Consider the following 16,356-nt stretch of genomic DNA (forward strand, 5'->3'; position numbering starts at 1 on the left):
ATTTCTTTCCCACAATACCCCACCCAGTTCCCTAAATTTCATCCATCCCACACGAACTCTAGCCGTAACTGCGCTCAAACATCCTCCATCCGCATTCAGCTTATCCCCTAAGTAAACAAAGCTTTCCACTCTTTCAATACCACCACTCAACCCCGTCCTTGCGTCCGTCCTATTAATCACACCATGAACACATTTCTTACATTTGAACGTGCCTTCCACCTTTTTCAGTGCCCCCCTCACACCACTACATCTCTTATGCACCCATTTCTGACATCCTATACACAATACTGAGTTAGCCTTCACTCTCCTATCACATACCCCACAGGGGTCTATTTTACTTATCACTCGCTCCCCACCTTCCCCACTCACCATTACCTTCGTCTTACCAATATTAACTTTTAAAATAATAAATCGGTGAAAATAATAAATAACTATATTAAGACACTACATTGGAGCACACTGCTTGGGATACAATGCCAGAGAATTTATCATTAACTCTTGCTCTGCATAAACTTAGAGCTCTATTTATTAAAAAGAATTGAACTTTAGACCTTCATTAAAAAGGCAATATACCATGAATATATATATATATATATATATATATATATATATATATATATATATATATATATATATATCCATGAACGACAGTTAGAATTTTTTTATCACTCGCTCCCCACCTTCCCCACTCACCATTACCTTCGTCTTACCAATATTAACTTTTAATCCTTTCTTTTCAATAACACTTTTCCATCTGTCAAATTTTAACTGCAATTCTTCCATGCTATCAGCCATCAAGACTAAATCATCTGCATACAAAATCTCAAATAACAACCCCTCCATTATGTTTCCACACACAACATCCATCACAATTGCAAACAGAAACGGTGATAACACTGATCCTTGATGCACTCCTACCTTAACACTAAAAGCGTCCGACATCCCCCTTCCAACCCTCACCTTTGTCTTAGCCCCTTCATACAGCTGCATCACAGCTTTAACAAGTCTCTCATTCACTCCTTTCTTCCTCAACGCCCATTCAATGACCTTCCTCGGTACTCGATCAAAAGCCTTTTCTAGATCCACAAAACACATGTACAATCTTCGTTTCTTCTTTCTATAATTCTCCTGCAACATTCTCACCATGAACAACGCATCCACCGTTCCCCTACCAGGCATAAACCCACACTGCATTTCATTAACTGTCACCATACTTCTCAACCTCCTCTCAAGCACCCTCTCCACTACCTTCATTCCGTGCTCTAGTAATTTCACATCCCTATATGACCCACAATCTCTCACATCTCCTTTGCCCTTATACAACGGCACCAACACACTGTGTCGCCAATCCTCAGGTATACCTTCATCATCAAACATACTGTTAGCAATTCTCATCATAACTTCAATTCCTATCACCCCACTCGCTTTTATATGTTCTGCCGCCACTTCCGAAACCCCTGTTGCCTTACCTAGTTTCATTTCTCTAACTGCTTTCTCTACTTCCTCCATCGTCACCTTCTCTATAGGTCCGTGTGTGACCGCGGATTCCACATCTCCATCCCACTCATTCTCTTCATTCATCAACCTTTCCATATGAGCTTTCCACACCTGAGCTTTTTCCTCCTCATCTATGCACAACTTGCCAGATCCATCCCAAACACATCCATTCCCTATAACATCTTTCCTATCCCTCATTGACTGCTTTACTACTTTGAACATTTTCCTCGAACTCACATCAAATTCCATTTCCTTCATTAACCTATCTGATGCTTTCGTCATTGCAGTTGCCACTGCCTGTTTTTAAATGTATTATACAAGGAACACAGAAAACAAAAGAAACATAACAAATACAACAAGTATAACAAATGTAACAGATAAAGTACATACAACATATACAACGAACATAAGAAATGCAACAGATACAACAGACAGAGGAAATATAGCAGATACATCCAATGTTGGAGATACAGTAAGAGAGATTAAATGCGGGAAGTGAAGAACCTTGAAGTCGTCCATGATGGAAAGTTTCTTAGCGATGACGATGAACTCTTTCTCATCATTGTACTCGATGCGGCACGATGCCTGCTTGGCTAGCGAAGCGACATCATCCAGGTCGTTGAAATTTATCAGATGTGACGAGTAGACCTGGCCTGTGAACAGCCCATCATAATTCTCCTGCTCGTCGATGATAATCAATTAATACAATTAAATCTACGCTAACACAAGGTAAATTTGAGTATATAAACATATATATATATAAATAAATAATAAATATATATATATATATATAAATATATATATATATACACGAATTCTACGCAATTGTTGGCATTACCATATTTTATACAGTATTGTATGAATGCTACCGAATTGTTGGCATTAATTAATGCCAACAACTCGGTAGAATTCATACAGTACTGTATAAAATATGATGCCAACAATTTGGTAGAATTCATATGGTCTCCTTCCAACATATATATATATATATACATAAACATACTGGTAAAAGACTATAATTAATGCAGTAATTTATGAAATCTACCGGGTTTCTAGCGTTGGATAGTTTTGTTTCGCTATTAACTCACAAGAAAGATGGAGCATTCGTTACTTAAGTTCTTGTTCGCTTGTTAAGTTTCTTCGAACTATCAAACGTTAGAAAATGGACCGCACACCATCACATCATCACTTCATATACATGTGGGCTTATCAGACCAGTTAGGTTTTAAGATAATATGTTAAGAGATTTCATGTTGAAGCTTGATTTGGTGCGCTCCAGATGTGGAGGACACACTATTTTAGAAAAAGATTATTACAAGAAAAACAAAAAAGCATCATAAAACGAAATAATAAAAAAAAGCAAGAAAATTCAATTCATCAACGATTTTATTTTACATTTTTTTTATAGAATTAAGTATAACCCCGCTCATTATTTTAACATTTTGAATCTCAGAATTAATTGCAAGCAAGAAAAATGTCAGCCAGCTCTGCAAAGCTCATCATTGCATCACCCACAAAATAAATTTTCATATGATGCAACAAGGGATGGCTATGACAAGGGGAGAATGACTTCCATAGCAGCGTGATTACACCAAGCCAATCCTATTGGATGATTGTAACTGAGACTTAGCAGCTTGAAAAACTTATTTTAAAAATAATGATTAATAAAATTCAATAATAAACAATTAAATACGCTTCTTAGTTCTTTTAATGAATGAAACATCATCAATAACCGTGCGGGCGTGAGCGCGTGTGTGTCATTGAGTGTGTACCCATTCATTTTCAATTGTTAAACAGTTTAAGGCATATGTATGTAAGAATAACATATACAAATACACAAAACATGGCTCTGTTTCTAAGCAGCAAACAATTGAACACTACACACACACGAGTAAGTGTTATATCACTAGTGATAAATAAAAAACGTTAAAATTTTTAAAACCTAAAAACTTGTCGTTCAATTAAAATTTATTCATTTATTGTTAAAAACTGGTTGTAAATATTTCAAACTTTTTACCTGCTAGTTGCTAATGATTCTCAAACACACCTCAAACTTTCAAGCGTACGTAATTAAAAATTCAAACGCAAATTCCCAATAAGAAAATATGATAAGGATGAAAAGAATGAACTTTTAATAGATAGGAGAGATCCAACTCCGTGAAACGGACAAACTTCTTGAAATGTTTGATGTACTTGAGATGCTTGTCAAAATATTGGCCTCTGCAAATTGTTGTTTGGTGATGTGCTGATACGATGAAGATTATGGCGAGTTGGATGAGATGGTGCAATGAGATGAAAAGGTACGCTGAATTCGATCAAAATTTTAAATTGGTTGGAGTTTCATTTTGAAATTGAGAGAATTTGATATTAAGCGAAGGGAGGAAGAAATGAAATAAAGGAACTGGACACGTTTACAATCAAACGACGTGTTATAAAAACAATGAAAACTATGCACATTGGAACAACAACTTTAGGAAGGTAAAAAAAAAGTTCAAAGAGCAAAATTCACCACACACATCTGCTACATAGCTAGTAAATGAGTAACAGATGGTTGGTTAAATTGGGATATTTATGAACTTCAATTAAGGATATTTTTGTAACATCAACAACTTTTTTTAATTTTTAATTATAAATTAAATTTTAATTATAAATTTAATTAAAATTAAATAGATTTAATTTTTGTTGGACGATTGATGAATGTTTGATGAATATTTGAAGAACTTTTTGTGAATGTATGGTGAATGTTTGATGAATATTTGGCGAATGTTAGATAAACGTTTATTTAATCTTTGGTGATGACCAACTTGCTGACTCCAATCTTGCCAAAGGTGCTGGTTCTTGGAACCTCCGGTCGTATGCACGCTCGCCCCTTCCTCTGTTCTGGATTCCTCATCCAATCATCCCAAAACCTTCCGGGTCATTAAGTGATTAATTAGTTACTTACTTAATTAAAAAAATAAATTAAAAAATGAACAAACGTAACATTATAACATCAATTATTAAATTAATGAAAAATATTAGACTAAATCATTTATGCACTAGCCATTTTTGAACAATAACAGCAAAATCTCAATCAAAAATGATAAACGAACCCCACAAATAATCAAACAGGGAAATAGAGCCATATAAACAAACAAAAAAACCAAAAGACAGACAAACCAACAGACAGACAGAGAGATAAACAGGGACTGAAAAATCAAACAAACCGACCAAAAGCAGACAGACAATTCTTGAACAATCACACTGAAGAACTGGCAGTCAAGAACCAACTGACAGTATCAACGATTCTTAAAAATACGGTTTCGGCTAAACTCTTTCACAAAAAAGTTGTATCTAGTTGTATCTGAAAACAAGCATCTAACATGCTGTAGTTCTAGTTGTATCTGAAAACAAGCATCTAACATGTCGTAGTTCTAGTTGTATCTGAAAACAAGCATCTAACATGCTGTAGTTCTAGTTGTATCTGAAAACAAGCATCTAACATGTCGTAGTTCTAGTTGTATCTGAAAACAAGCATTTAACATGTTGTAGTTCTAGTTGTATCTGAAAACAAGCATCTAACATGTCGTAGTTCTAGTTGTATCTGAAAACAAGCATTTAACATGTTGTTGATTCATGAAGAGAGTTTAAAATTTATTTTTCTTTTCACTGCCATTTTAAGCATAACGACGAAGACTGAGCAGAACACGTGCAAGCAAGCAGAACAACAAGCATAAACCTCATCAATAATTTATTTGTGCATGTAATTATTTGCTTCATCGATTACACATTTTTCATTCAATATAATCAATATAACCTGCTGAAGACATTTTAAAATTTTTGAAAAAAAAATTTCTGCAGCATGCAAATATGATAATGTCCTTAATACATAATATGAGATAAATTATTATTACTGTTATAATCGCGGCAATGGTCAAACTGCGCTATATTATTTGTTATCTTGATTTCTCGTTATCTTTGCTATATTTGTAATCTTTGGTCTTCAAGAATCCCTTGTATGTAAAGAGGTTATAGCAAAGTCAATAGCTAGGTTTGAAGAGAAGTCGTAAATGCGATTTATGTAGTTACTTGGATTAGCTTAGTGTTTCTATTGCTATTGATGTTCAAATAAACGTTCAACAAGGTTTGCGTTTGAAGCAGTTGCGTTCATCTATCAGAAATCTTGAACTGACGAAATAACGAACACTTGACGATCGTTGGAAGCTACAACACTGGTGTTGGAAATTTAGAGACTTTTGGTGTTGGCAGTTAAGAGCATTCAAAGTTTACAACATTATCATTATTTCAAAATGATTGCTGTCAACGCAACAGCCTCATCAACTTTTAAATGAGAAGTATATATGTATATATTTATGTGTATGTATCAAATCAAAATTTGTATTTATATAGCGCCAATTATAATTGCTTCTCATCAGCGCTCTCCTCGTATAAAGCATGTTGAAAGCAAAGTCATCATCGGTGGAGATCACTAAGGTAAGGTATGTCCTTAGACGTTTTCTAAACTAAGCTAATGATAACCCAGATACACGTAATTCGATAGGTAGGCTGTTCCAAAAAACAGACCCAACAACTGCAAAATCTCTATCTGTGTTTTCAGATTCCGATCTCTAACATACAGCGAGTTTGAATCAGCAGACCTTAAACGCCCATGTGATGATATAGATGAAACTCTAATACATTTACTTCTGAATATTTCGGAGCCAGACCATTTAAACTTTTAAATACCATAACACCCAACTTGAACGTGATTCTTTGTTTAACACGCAGCCAATGCAACTCCTTTAGAATTGGTGATGCACGATCAAATTTTAATTTGCGGTATAGCATTCTAGCAGCCTGATTCTGAACCATCTGAAGTTTAGACAACAGTTTATCAGCTATACCATATAGAAGACTGTTACAATAATCCAATCTAGAGTCAACGAAAGCATGTACTAATAATGTCATTGTATCTCTATCTACCGATTTTGTGGCTTGACTTAACTGACGTTGTTGGAACATACATTTTTTAACCAATAGACTGACTTGTGGACCCACTGTCATACGGAAGTCCATCACAATTCCCAAATGTATGTATGAATGTATGTATGTATGTATGTATGTATGTATGTATGTATGTATGTCTGTATATGTTAATATATTTATTTTTATGAACACTCGTATCTATTCGATATATAATATTTTATTATTTGTTTTGTTATTTTGAAAATTTGCTCATATATTCTGGAGTCAACCATAGAGAAGCAGGAAAAGCAGGGCTGATTCTGCTTTGCACCTGTATTCATTTTTCATACTGTCGTGAAATATTAGTGGATACAAAAATGTCCCAGCCAACCCTCATCAACCAATCAGTCATTCATTAGTTGTTTTCTAATATTTCATCGGCTTGCTGATATACATTCCAACTCTTAAAACACAACAACGGGAAACCAAACATCCCCTCAACTACTTACCAGTACTGCACCCCTACGCCTGACATCACCATCCACATCATCATTTTAATGTTGGCACACCTCGTCATCACCCCAATCATCACCCTCTTCATCATCATCAACATCATCCTCCTCCTCCTCCTCATCATCATCAACAACATCATCCTTCTCATCATCAACATCCTCCTCCTCATCATTCTCATCATCAACATCATCATCACCCTCATCATCAACATCATCATCACCCTCATCATCAACATCATCACCCTCATCATCATCAACATCAATATCATCACAATCACCTCATCATCATCACCACCATCATCATGACCCACGTGATAGGCCACTTGGGTTCGAGTTCGGACCAGACGTCAGCGGTCATCATCCAGCCAAGGCCCGGGAAGAAATCCGTCCTGTACAGCAGGTCTGCAACGTGCAATCAACCAACTCACATGTGATTGTAAACAAACAAACAAACAAACAAACAAACAAACAAACAAACAAACAATATAAAATAAATAATATAAATAATAATAATAATAATAACCAAATAATAAATATTGCAATAACATAAGAAAATAATTTTTTGGTACATGGAAAGTTTGAATTATCAAGATGAAAAATATCTTTTGTGTAAATAAGCGGGCACCTGGGCTTGAGTAGAGATGTGTAAATTTGTGCTAGGATGTGTGTGTGTGTGATGTTTATATACAATGCGCGTTTTTTGTATGTGTGCATGTTTGTATATCTATATGTGCATGTATGCATGTAAGTATGTATGCAAGTATGTATGCATGTAAGCATGTATGTATGTATGTATGTATGTATGTATGTATGTATGTATGTATGTATGTATGTTTGTATGCCTGCATGCATGCATGTTTGTTTGTATGTTTGTGTGAATATTTGTAAAATTACATGACTATGCGTCCAAAGTTCATTAGTTTATTATTTTTATTTGACAAAGAGCTTAATATTACGATATAAACAAAAATTATCAAAGTTCAACCTAAACCTCCACCCCACCCCTCACATTGTTTTTATTAGTTTTGTTAGAGAGAGAGAAAGAAGGAGGAGAGGAAAAGAGAGAGAAAGAGAGAGAGAAAGAGAGAGAGAGAAAGGAGAAATCGAACGGGATGCAGTCTAGAGTAGAACTGATGATGATGATCATCGTGAGAAGTGAAGTGAATATTTCGTAAGGTTAAGAACGTGTAGCATCTTGAACTTGTTGTGGCAGCCACGAGCAGGAACGGCTGTGTGGTGGTGGTGGGTCGGTTGGAGGAAGGTGCGGTCGTTTTAAAGTTAACTCGCTGCTTCTCGGCCTAATGACGTGAACGAACTAATGAGAATGCCACAGGCTTGAGAGGTGTACCACGAAGCAGTTATTCAGAGACTGACGTTTTATTTCCACTTGAGTTAGATAAGTTGAGTTAAAAAATGTAAAAAATGACCCAAGAATTATAACCAAAGAGAAGTTCTACAATTTCTTTTTAAATATTGTGAAGAAGCGTACGATGGTATAACTGGAAGGTACATGGCCTTTCCGATGCACATTCCTATATAGACAAGCAACATCAACAGAGGATACAAACAAACGCCAACACAAATACAAACAATATCAACATTGATGCAAAAACATCAACATAGATACAAATAACATCGACATAGATACAAACAACATCAACATAGATACAAACAACATCAATATAGATACAAACAAACGTTAACACAGATACAAACAATATCAACATAGATATAAGCAATATCGACATAAATACAAGCAACACCAACATAGATACAAACAACATCAACATAGATACAAACAAACAACAACATCGCCTCACCTCCACCGTCCTCATCAACGAGTCCATCCTTGCCATTGTCGTTCCAGGCGGAGACACACCACAAGGTCGGATCGGACTTCAAGATGATGTATGATGCACTGAAGAATTCAAAGAAGTCGTCTGATATTTCGAGGTCATCTGTAGTATCATTCATATGTATCATTTGCGTGTATCACTTGTATGTATCACTTGTATGTATCACTTGTGTGTATAACTTGTATGTATCACTTGTATGCATCACTAATATGTACCACTTGTATGTATCACTTTTATGCATCACCTGTATGTATCACTTGTATGTATCATTTGTATTGTAGTGTGTGTTACTATGTGTTCGACCTATCAGCAAACTTGACTTCACATTATATTAGTGTGTTAAGCTAATGCTTATGCTTATACATGATGGTGACGATGATGTTTGTCTGTTGGCCAACATTCATTCATACATATCCATCTGACAAATACGTATAAACGATGATATCAATGATACATATAAATGATACATCATACAAATGACACATATCTATGATACATATCCATCTGACAAATCATCAGAGAAGAAGATGATGAAGAGCAGAGGAATAATAATAATAATAAATAATAATAATAACCTTCGACGATGATGACGGATTTGTACTTGAACTTCCTGAAGACCTGGTTGAGGGCCCACCTGTAGTGGCGAGCGATCTTGTAGTAGCCCTGCATGTGGTCCTGCCTCTGTGGCAGCTTGAAGTCGCTCAGGTCCGGCTGCTGTTCGTTTTTTTTAGGCCTTTAAAAAATCAGAATCTCAGAATCTGACGATAATGATATCAACATAATATCAACATCCTTTCTCAGTGTTGATGTTATTGTGGGTAAACATTATAAGCACAAGTTGAAATTTATCGTTCAGGTAATGAAGAATTAACTTTGAATTGTACATTTGAAATTTTTAGGTGTTGAACAGCACACAACTAATGAAGAAAAGTCCAGTTAATGTCACAAGTACTATCATTAGTTTCATCATAACTGCTTCTAAAGCTGAAGCTCATTTTTGGTGGACATACACACACACACACAAACACCACACACACACATACATACACACACACACACACACACACACACACACACACACACACACACACGCACGCACAACTGTAACAGTTAACCAGTTAGCTCGTCAATAAAACATAAACAAATATGAAAACAAATATGCAAACAATTATTAAATGCACCGCCATTATCACTGCCATCGTCATCATCGTCGTCATCATCAACAACACCTCTCAGTGGCAATTGTTTTTGTTTTCACAGCAACCTGCCCAGCAAAATTATAGAAGCAGACCAATTTATAAACAAAACAAACTACAAGCTTCAACAAGCAATGACATGACACCAATAATTAATTACATTAAAGAGTAAAACTTGATTGTTTATACGTTGAATTACACCAAATAATTATTATCATAAACAATTATTTGATGCAATTAAATTATAATTAATTGCACTGACTCATTTATATTTTAAAGAGCATATCAGCTACTCAACTGCACTGAACTGGATGCCTCTTTAAGATTAGCAGACTTTCTCAGTATTAGTAATTATTTCCTGATTATTTATAATGAATAATTAAATGACTGAGTAGCTAAAAATGATAAGAACAATTAGATGGGAGGAGAAGAAGAAGAAAGAGAGCTGAGGAGAGTTGTAGGACGGTGACTGACTTGCATGAAGACGATCTTGTCGCCGAACGACTTGATGACATCGGTGGTCGGCTGCGACGAACAATCCTGCGACACGATTACTGGAAAGTTCAGTGAAGGTCGCAACCTGACGAGGGTCAAGGTCGTGCACTATCTTTAGCGAATCAATTCATCACAACCAAAAGTAAATTTAGCCAGCAAAATATATTTCGTGTTGAGAAAAGAGAAAACATGTTCATGTGACAAATGCTGAACAAACAAACAAACAAACAAACAAACAAACAAACAAACAAACAAACAAACAAACAAACAAACAAACAAACAAACAAACAAACAAACAAACAAACAAACAAACAAACAAACAAACAAACAAACAAACAAACAAACAAGCATTAATTGGATGGAACTATGCAAAATAACTGCTGGACAGGCAAACAGACAAATAAAAAACAAACAAACAGATTTACAATAGAAGCCTGTTGATGATGAGATTGACTGAAGGTCTGTTGCACGCCATGACTAGGACGGGGATGACGTCAGCTGCTTTCCGGTGCTCCACTGTTGCTGTCGAGGTAACATCAACCCCAACAATGTCAATAATGGTAGTAATAAAAATAATAATAAATAACAATAATGGCAAAAGTAATCACAACGTCTGCATGGTTTTGTTGGAAAGCTGGTGGGACGTGGTGGAAAAGGAGGAAGGTCGGACCGACGTTCGTGTGACGTGATTATTACAAATAGAATGTAAATGCAACAGAACTGAAGATTACAGCCGAACAGTCATTATAATTGTCAATAATTGTCATTACAATTGTCAAAAAGACACACAAAAAACAGCATCAATAATAACATGAAAAAACAACATTGGAAATCAATACCTTGGAAATCGGTGAGAAGGGTATTGTTAGAGGGGTCTTTGAGCTTGTTGAGTTTGTTGATGACGTCTTGGAAGCTGAGTATGAGTCGATCGTTCGTCATGCTTTGTAATAGAGCCTTCTCCCTCAGTTCCTCAACCAGCTCCATCAACTTTTTGTTCTGCAAATCTACGTCGTCATCCTGTTGAGTTGTATGTATGCGAGTGGTGTGTGTGTGTGTATGGTGTGTGCATGTGTGTGTGTGGAGTGTAGTGTAGTTTTTTGAGCTTGAATTTTTTTAAAATAGTTGTGGCACATTGCAACCTTTACGTTATATTAAAATTAGTATTTTATTTTGTAATTGAATTCTCTTATTTCTGTTTAAAATTTTCACTTTTTCACGGTTTTGCAGACATTCACAAACTTGTATACTAATTTACGTCCGTGAATTATCGTCTATGCTCTCAGCATGGCGGCTGGTAGACGTGTTTGCGTTAGCGAAATTTTGCAGTTTCTGTTCAAAAATAACGGTTATATTAACGATAATTGTTTTATTAACGAGGCCTCTGAATTGTTTACTGTTGGTGAATTGGATAATGGGAAAAAACATTAATTATTGAAATTGAAAATATTAAAAAGGATAAACTGATGTTTAAAGCACGAGGAAACTTGAAATTGGACAAGTTATGTGAGTTAGTTGATTTGGTAAAGTACATTTTTGATAACAAACTGTCTGAATTAATTCCAATTTATTCTGTTTTCAACATTGACCGAGTTCCTATTAGACTAGCTAAGGATTCTTCTAAGTCAATTAGTGAACATTTAATGAAACTGAATAAAAAATTGAATAAAAATTATATGGCAGTCTCACAGTTACACAACAAACTCGAAAACATATCTGAAAAAATCACCGGTTCTAATGTGAAATTGTTGCAGACTGAGAATTATGGAAGTGAATTTCATGAGTTATCCTCAATTAATGATAATAAAACTATTAAAGAAATACCTCTTAATTACAAAATAAATGATAATAAAATTATTAAAAAAACACCACTTAATTACAAAATAATAAACAATTCGTTAAAAAATAATTATAATGAATTTGCAAAACGTAAAAAAGATTTTCCTCCAAGGATTAACAGAACAATAAGTAAACTCAATGACAGTGGAGGAAAATTCAAAGTGAAAGGAGTTGAGAAAAGAGCAGTTGTGTATCTGGGCAACATTTGGACTTGCATCAAGGCGACAGTTGAAGAACATTTCCAGCGATTTGACGTCAAATACATTTCTGTCTTTCCTGTGGTTAAAAATCAGCAACTCGTTCGGAAAATGATGATGATTGTCATACTGCATTCAGAATTTGTGTACTTCAACAAGAACCTTATGTATGCTGCTGACACCACAAACATCTTTTACGCATCAAAAAATATACAAAGTGAAATCATTCTGATAAAAAATGAATTAAAGAAATTTGAAGAATGGTTTGCAAACAATAAAACAGCTGATCGTGCCTGTCCCTACGGCTGCCGGGGGCGAAAACTCAGATCCTCTGCCAAAAAAAAACTCGTTGTTCCTAGGTTCAGGACAGAAAATTATGGACGGCGTCGTTTCTCCGTGGCTGCAGCGGAGGTTTGGAATAAACTGCCCGATGATGTCGTTGATAGTATGGATGAAAGAGACATGTTCCAAAAACGACTCAAACATCACTTTTTTGACCGGCAGCTTCTCGAACAGCGCCTCTGAGTTTTACTTAGAGGGGCGCTATATAAATTCTCCATACCAATAAACTTATTATTAATTCTTCAAAATCAACATTCTCCATTTTCGGTCATTCAATATCAACTAACGTTGACTATTCATCAAATAAATTTTTATTTTCAATCGATAGCTGATTCGTTGATTGATTGTTGTTCATCCAACAATCAATGCCGGCTTTAAATTTGTTCATTGATTGTGCCTCAACAAGTTCATCTGGCAATGAGTTCCAAGTATTTTCGACTCTATTGAATAAGTAATTCTCTCTGCCTCTATGTCTTGTTAACTCTTTAAAATATTTCAAACTGCTCCAAATTTCTCCATATATATTGTTACAGCACCATTTATGTCAAATCAAAGTTTTGTGTCTAATCCACCCACTCTCACCAGTTGTCATGTTTGTTCTAAACATTTCAAGTTTAGACAAGATGGCAGGTTTATCAGGCACGGAAGGAAGGTGAGAGGGTCCAAATGTTTGGGGTCATTGAAGAAGCTGCCCTCAGCTGCCGTACGGAAGTCATTGAGTGGTCGCGTTGGCAACATCTCGGTCACAAGCGTTGACGGTAAAAATTTGAAATCATCAGTGAATGATAGAGATAAATTCACGCTCGTTGACAAGTTTTTTAACAAGAGCGCCTATTTCCGTCTAAATTGATCACATACCCAAACAATCAAAAATTAAATTTGGTCAAATCTTAACGAATATATTAAAAAATATCTGTGACCACTCTTTAGATGTTTAAGCTTGGTCGAAGTTGTTGTTCCATCCACGAGTGGTCCTCCGTAAAAAACACAGGGGAGGTAGAAACCACAATATCGGTTAAAATAAATTCAAGGCTGGATACATTTGCCAAGGCTTCTATTGAGGAAATCACAAGGTCGGTTGATGAGGGACAAAAAGATAAAAAAGATAGGGTACGAAAACCTAATCCGAATGCGTTGATAAAAAGCAAGATAGAACAGGATAACAACAGGGCTCCTAACTCGACTGAGACACTGAGTGCCCTTCAAGCCAAGCACCCCGCGGCTCCCCCTGATAGGAAGCCCAGCCCTGATAAAAAAAAACTGCAAGTGTGTCAGTTACATTTCAGCAAATTTCCGAAAGGAACTTCCGGAGGAAGAGAAGGATTTACGCCACAACATTTGAGAGATCTAACTCGCGATAAAGTGGAGACAAAAGAGGTCGTTGGCGCCATCACGTTCTTTGTTAACCTGCTTCTGAGTAGTGCCTGGCCCCCTGAAGTGGTGCCACGTTTTTTTGAAAGGAGGTTGGAGGCATTGGCCAAGAAGGATGGTGGAATAAGGCCAATCGCTGTTGGTTGTATGCGGAGACGTTGGGCTGCAAAATGCGCCCTGCTGGTTGTTAAAAAAAATATCCCCAATCCTTAGACCACAACAAGTGGGGGTTGGAGTTAGTAGCGATGCGGAGGGAGCAATTCACGCTGTCCGACGATTTGTGAACAATATGAGTTCAGGCGAAGGCTTTCTGAAACTCGATTTTTCTAACGCTTTCAACACACATCGTCGAGACCACATGTTAATATGCGTAAAGAATCGTATCCTAAAGATATACAATTTTTGTTTTTTGGCCTATGACTTAAACTCATTTCTTTCGTTCGGCAATAACACTGTTTTTTCAGCTGAGAGTGTGCAGCAGGGAGATCCTTAGGGACCTCTCCTTTTCTCATTATCGATTGACCCGTTAATCAAATCGTTTAAGTCAAAATTTGAGGTAGCGTATTTAGATGATATTGCGCTTGGTGGTAGCATCGATATCTTGTTCGATGATTTGGAACATATCATCAATAGTAGCTGCTAATTCGAACTTAAACTTAATATCAATAAGTGTGAAATTACCACAAATTCAATTATATCACCTAATCTACCACACAAAATTAATAAAACATAAGTACGAATTAATTTTTAGGTGCCATTATTTTTAGGGGTAGATACCACGACGATTTCTGGGCCAAGAAACACGACGAGTAGAAGTATGTCATATCCAAAATGGCCCATATCGGCAAACATGATGCCCTCGCCCTACTGACTCAAGGAGCATTTACTCTAAACTTTCATATTTTCTAAGAACTACCCCGAGCCCGTCAAAACAAATCCCTGATCAATTTGACTGCGATACCATAAAGTCAATTTTTAATAATTTTTTCGATGAAAATGGATGGCGCCGGCCACTTTGCCAATAAGTATGGGTGGATTAGGGTTGGGCGTCGTGGCTAATCTGGCACCATTTTTTTTTATCTTCTGCTGCGGCAACAATAACCCTTCAAAACATGCTGTTACCAGCAGAGGTCGTTTACGAAGATCAGTTGAGACTGGAAACATAAGCAAATTGGCACTCCATGTACGGTGATACAGTTAGCATTGATGTGTGCTCCCAGAAAAAATGGAATGGACCACATCTTGTTGAAATAGTTTCCTCGTTAGAGAATTCCAGCAATTCTCCACAGAATAAAGCCAGGTTGATGGCGGTAAAGAGCGAAATAAACTTAGCATGGCTGAGAGCAATACCAATTACTGCCTGTGGTATAAAGCTAGACGCTGCGTCAATCAGATTGAGTTTGGGGTTGAGGCATGGTTTGCCAATTGCTTTCCAAATATACATGCCTGTGTGGGACAAATGTTTGTCCGCTGGGTTAAAACGAACTTTCATGTAAGCTCGGCTCAGGCAGGCAGGCTCGTCATACTGCTATGAATGATTATTTGTTTCGTTTGTTTCAGAAAGCAAATATTCCCGCCATCAAAGAATCGGCAGGTTTGATCCCTGATAGTAATTTTAGACTTGATAGATATACATTGGTTCCATAGTCTCAAGGACTTTGCCTGACTTGGGACGTCACTTTCCCTCACACATTAGCAGAAAGATACATTAATCATACATCTATAGAATCAGGGTCGGCTGCCATAAAAGCAGCTGATTTTAAAAATAACAAATATAAGGAATTGAAGAATGATACAAAAATTTTTATCCCTGTCTGCATCGAAACGTTCGGCCCTATTGACAAGAACACACATTTTATTAACACTGTTGGCGTCAAAATCGTTGAAATTTCAGGCGACTTTAATGGCATAATTTATGTTAAACAAAATATTTCAATAATTTTACAGAAATTTAATATTTTTTGTATTCTTAAAAATAATGCCAAATGCCCTTCTCTGCAAGACCAAAAAACCAATATTAAATAGTGCGAGCAGGGAAGAAAATGATAGATTTTAGTGGCTATTGTTTTTAAGTTCGTTTTGGTTCTGAATGGTTGTTAATGCCGGGGGT

General features: G+C 36.2%; 3 protein-coding genes across 3 annotated transcripts in view; 1 reads left to right on the plus strand and 2 right to left on the minus strand.

Moving 5' to 3' along the window:
• HELRODRAFT_85381 (hypothetical protein) overlaps nucleotides 1-10,993 on the minus strand; it is a gene marked incomplete at both ends in the record, with an annotated part of 11,773 nt that extends 780 nt beyond the window's left edge. The window contains 8 exons of the mRNA XM_009026038.1: nucleotides 2,002-2,175; nucleotides 3,627-3,717; nucleotides 4,302-4,406; nucleotides 7,265-7,355; nucleotides 8,774-8,911; nucleotides 9,385-9,523; nucleotides 10,480-10,585; nucleotides 10,926-10,993. Of these exons, the coding sequence (XP_009024286.1) occupies nucleotides 2,002-2,175; nucleotides 3,627-3,717; nucleotides 4,302-4,406; nucleotides 7,265-7,355; nucleotides 8,774-8,911; nucleotides 9,385-9,523; nucleotides 10,480-10,585; nucleotides 10,926-10,993 (912 nt within the window). The remainder of the gene's footprint in view (nucleotides 1-2,001; nucleotides 2,176-3,626; nucleotides 3,718-4,301; nucleotides 4,407-7,264; nucleotides 7,356-8,773; nucleotides 8,912-9,384; nucleotides 9,524-10,479; nucleotides 10,586-10,925) is intronic.
• A 791-nt stretch (nucleotides 10,994-11,784) lies between these two features.
• On the plus strand, nucleotides 11,785-15,059 carry HELRODRAFT_178067 (hypothetical protein; the record flags this gene model as incomplete). Its single annotated transcript, XM_009026185.1, has 5 exons — nucleotides 11,785-11,895; nucleotides 11,955-12,796; nucleotides 13,461-13,617; nucleotides 13,806-14,364; nucleotides 14,998-15,059. The coding sequence occupies 5 exons, from the start codon at nucleotides 11,785-11,787 to the stop codon at nucleotides 15,057-15,059; spliced, it is 1,731 nt and encodes a 576-aa protein (XP_009024433.1).
• A 331-nt stretch (nucleotides 15,060-15,390) lies between these two features.
• Nucleotides 15,391-16,156, minus strand: HELRODRAFT_178068 (hypothetical protein; the record flags this gene model as incomplete). Its single annotated transcript, XM_009026186.1, has 2 exons — nucleotides 15,391-15,774; nucleotides 15,965-16,156. 2 exons carry the CDS (start codon nucleotides 16,154-16,156, stop codon nucleotides 15,391-15,393), a joined length of 576 nt encoding a protein of 191 aa, XP_009024434.1.
• Nucleotides 16,157-16,356: the final 200 nt, after the last annotated feature.

Source organism: Helobdella robusta (assembly GCF_000326865.2).
Source record: "Helobdella robusta unplaced genomic scaffold HELROscaffold_45, whole genome shotgun sequence".
Taxonomy (NCBI): domain Eukaryota; kingdom Metazoa; phylum Annelida; class Clitellata; order Rhynchobdellida; family Glossiphoniidae; genus Helobdella; species Helobdella robusta.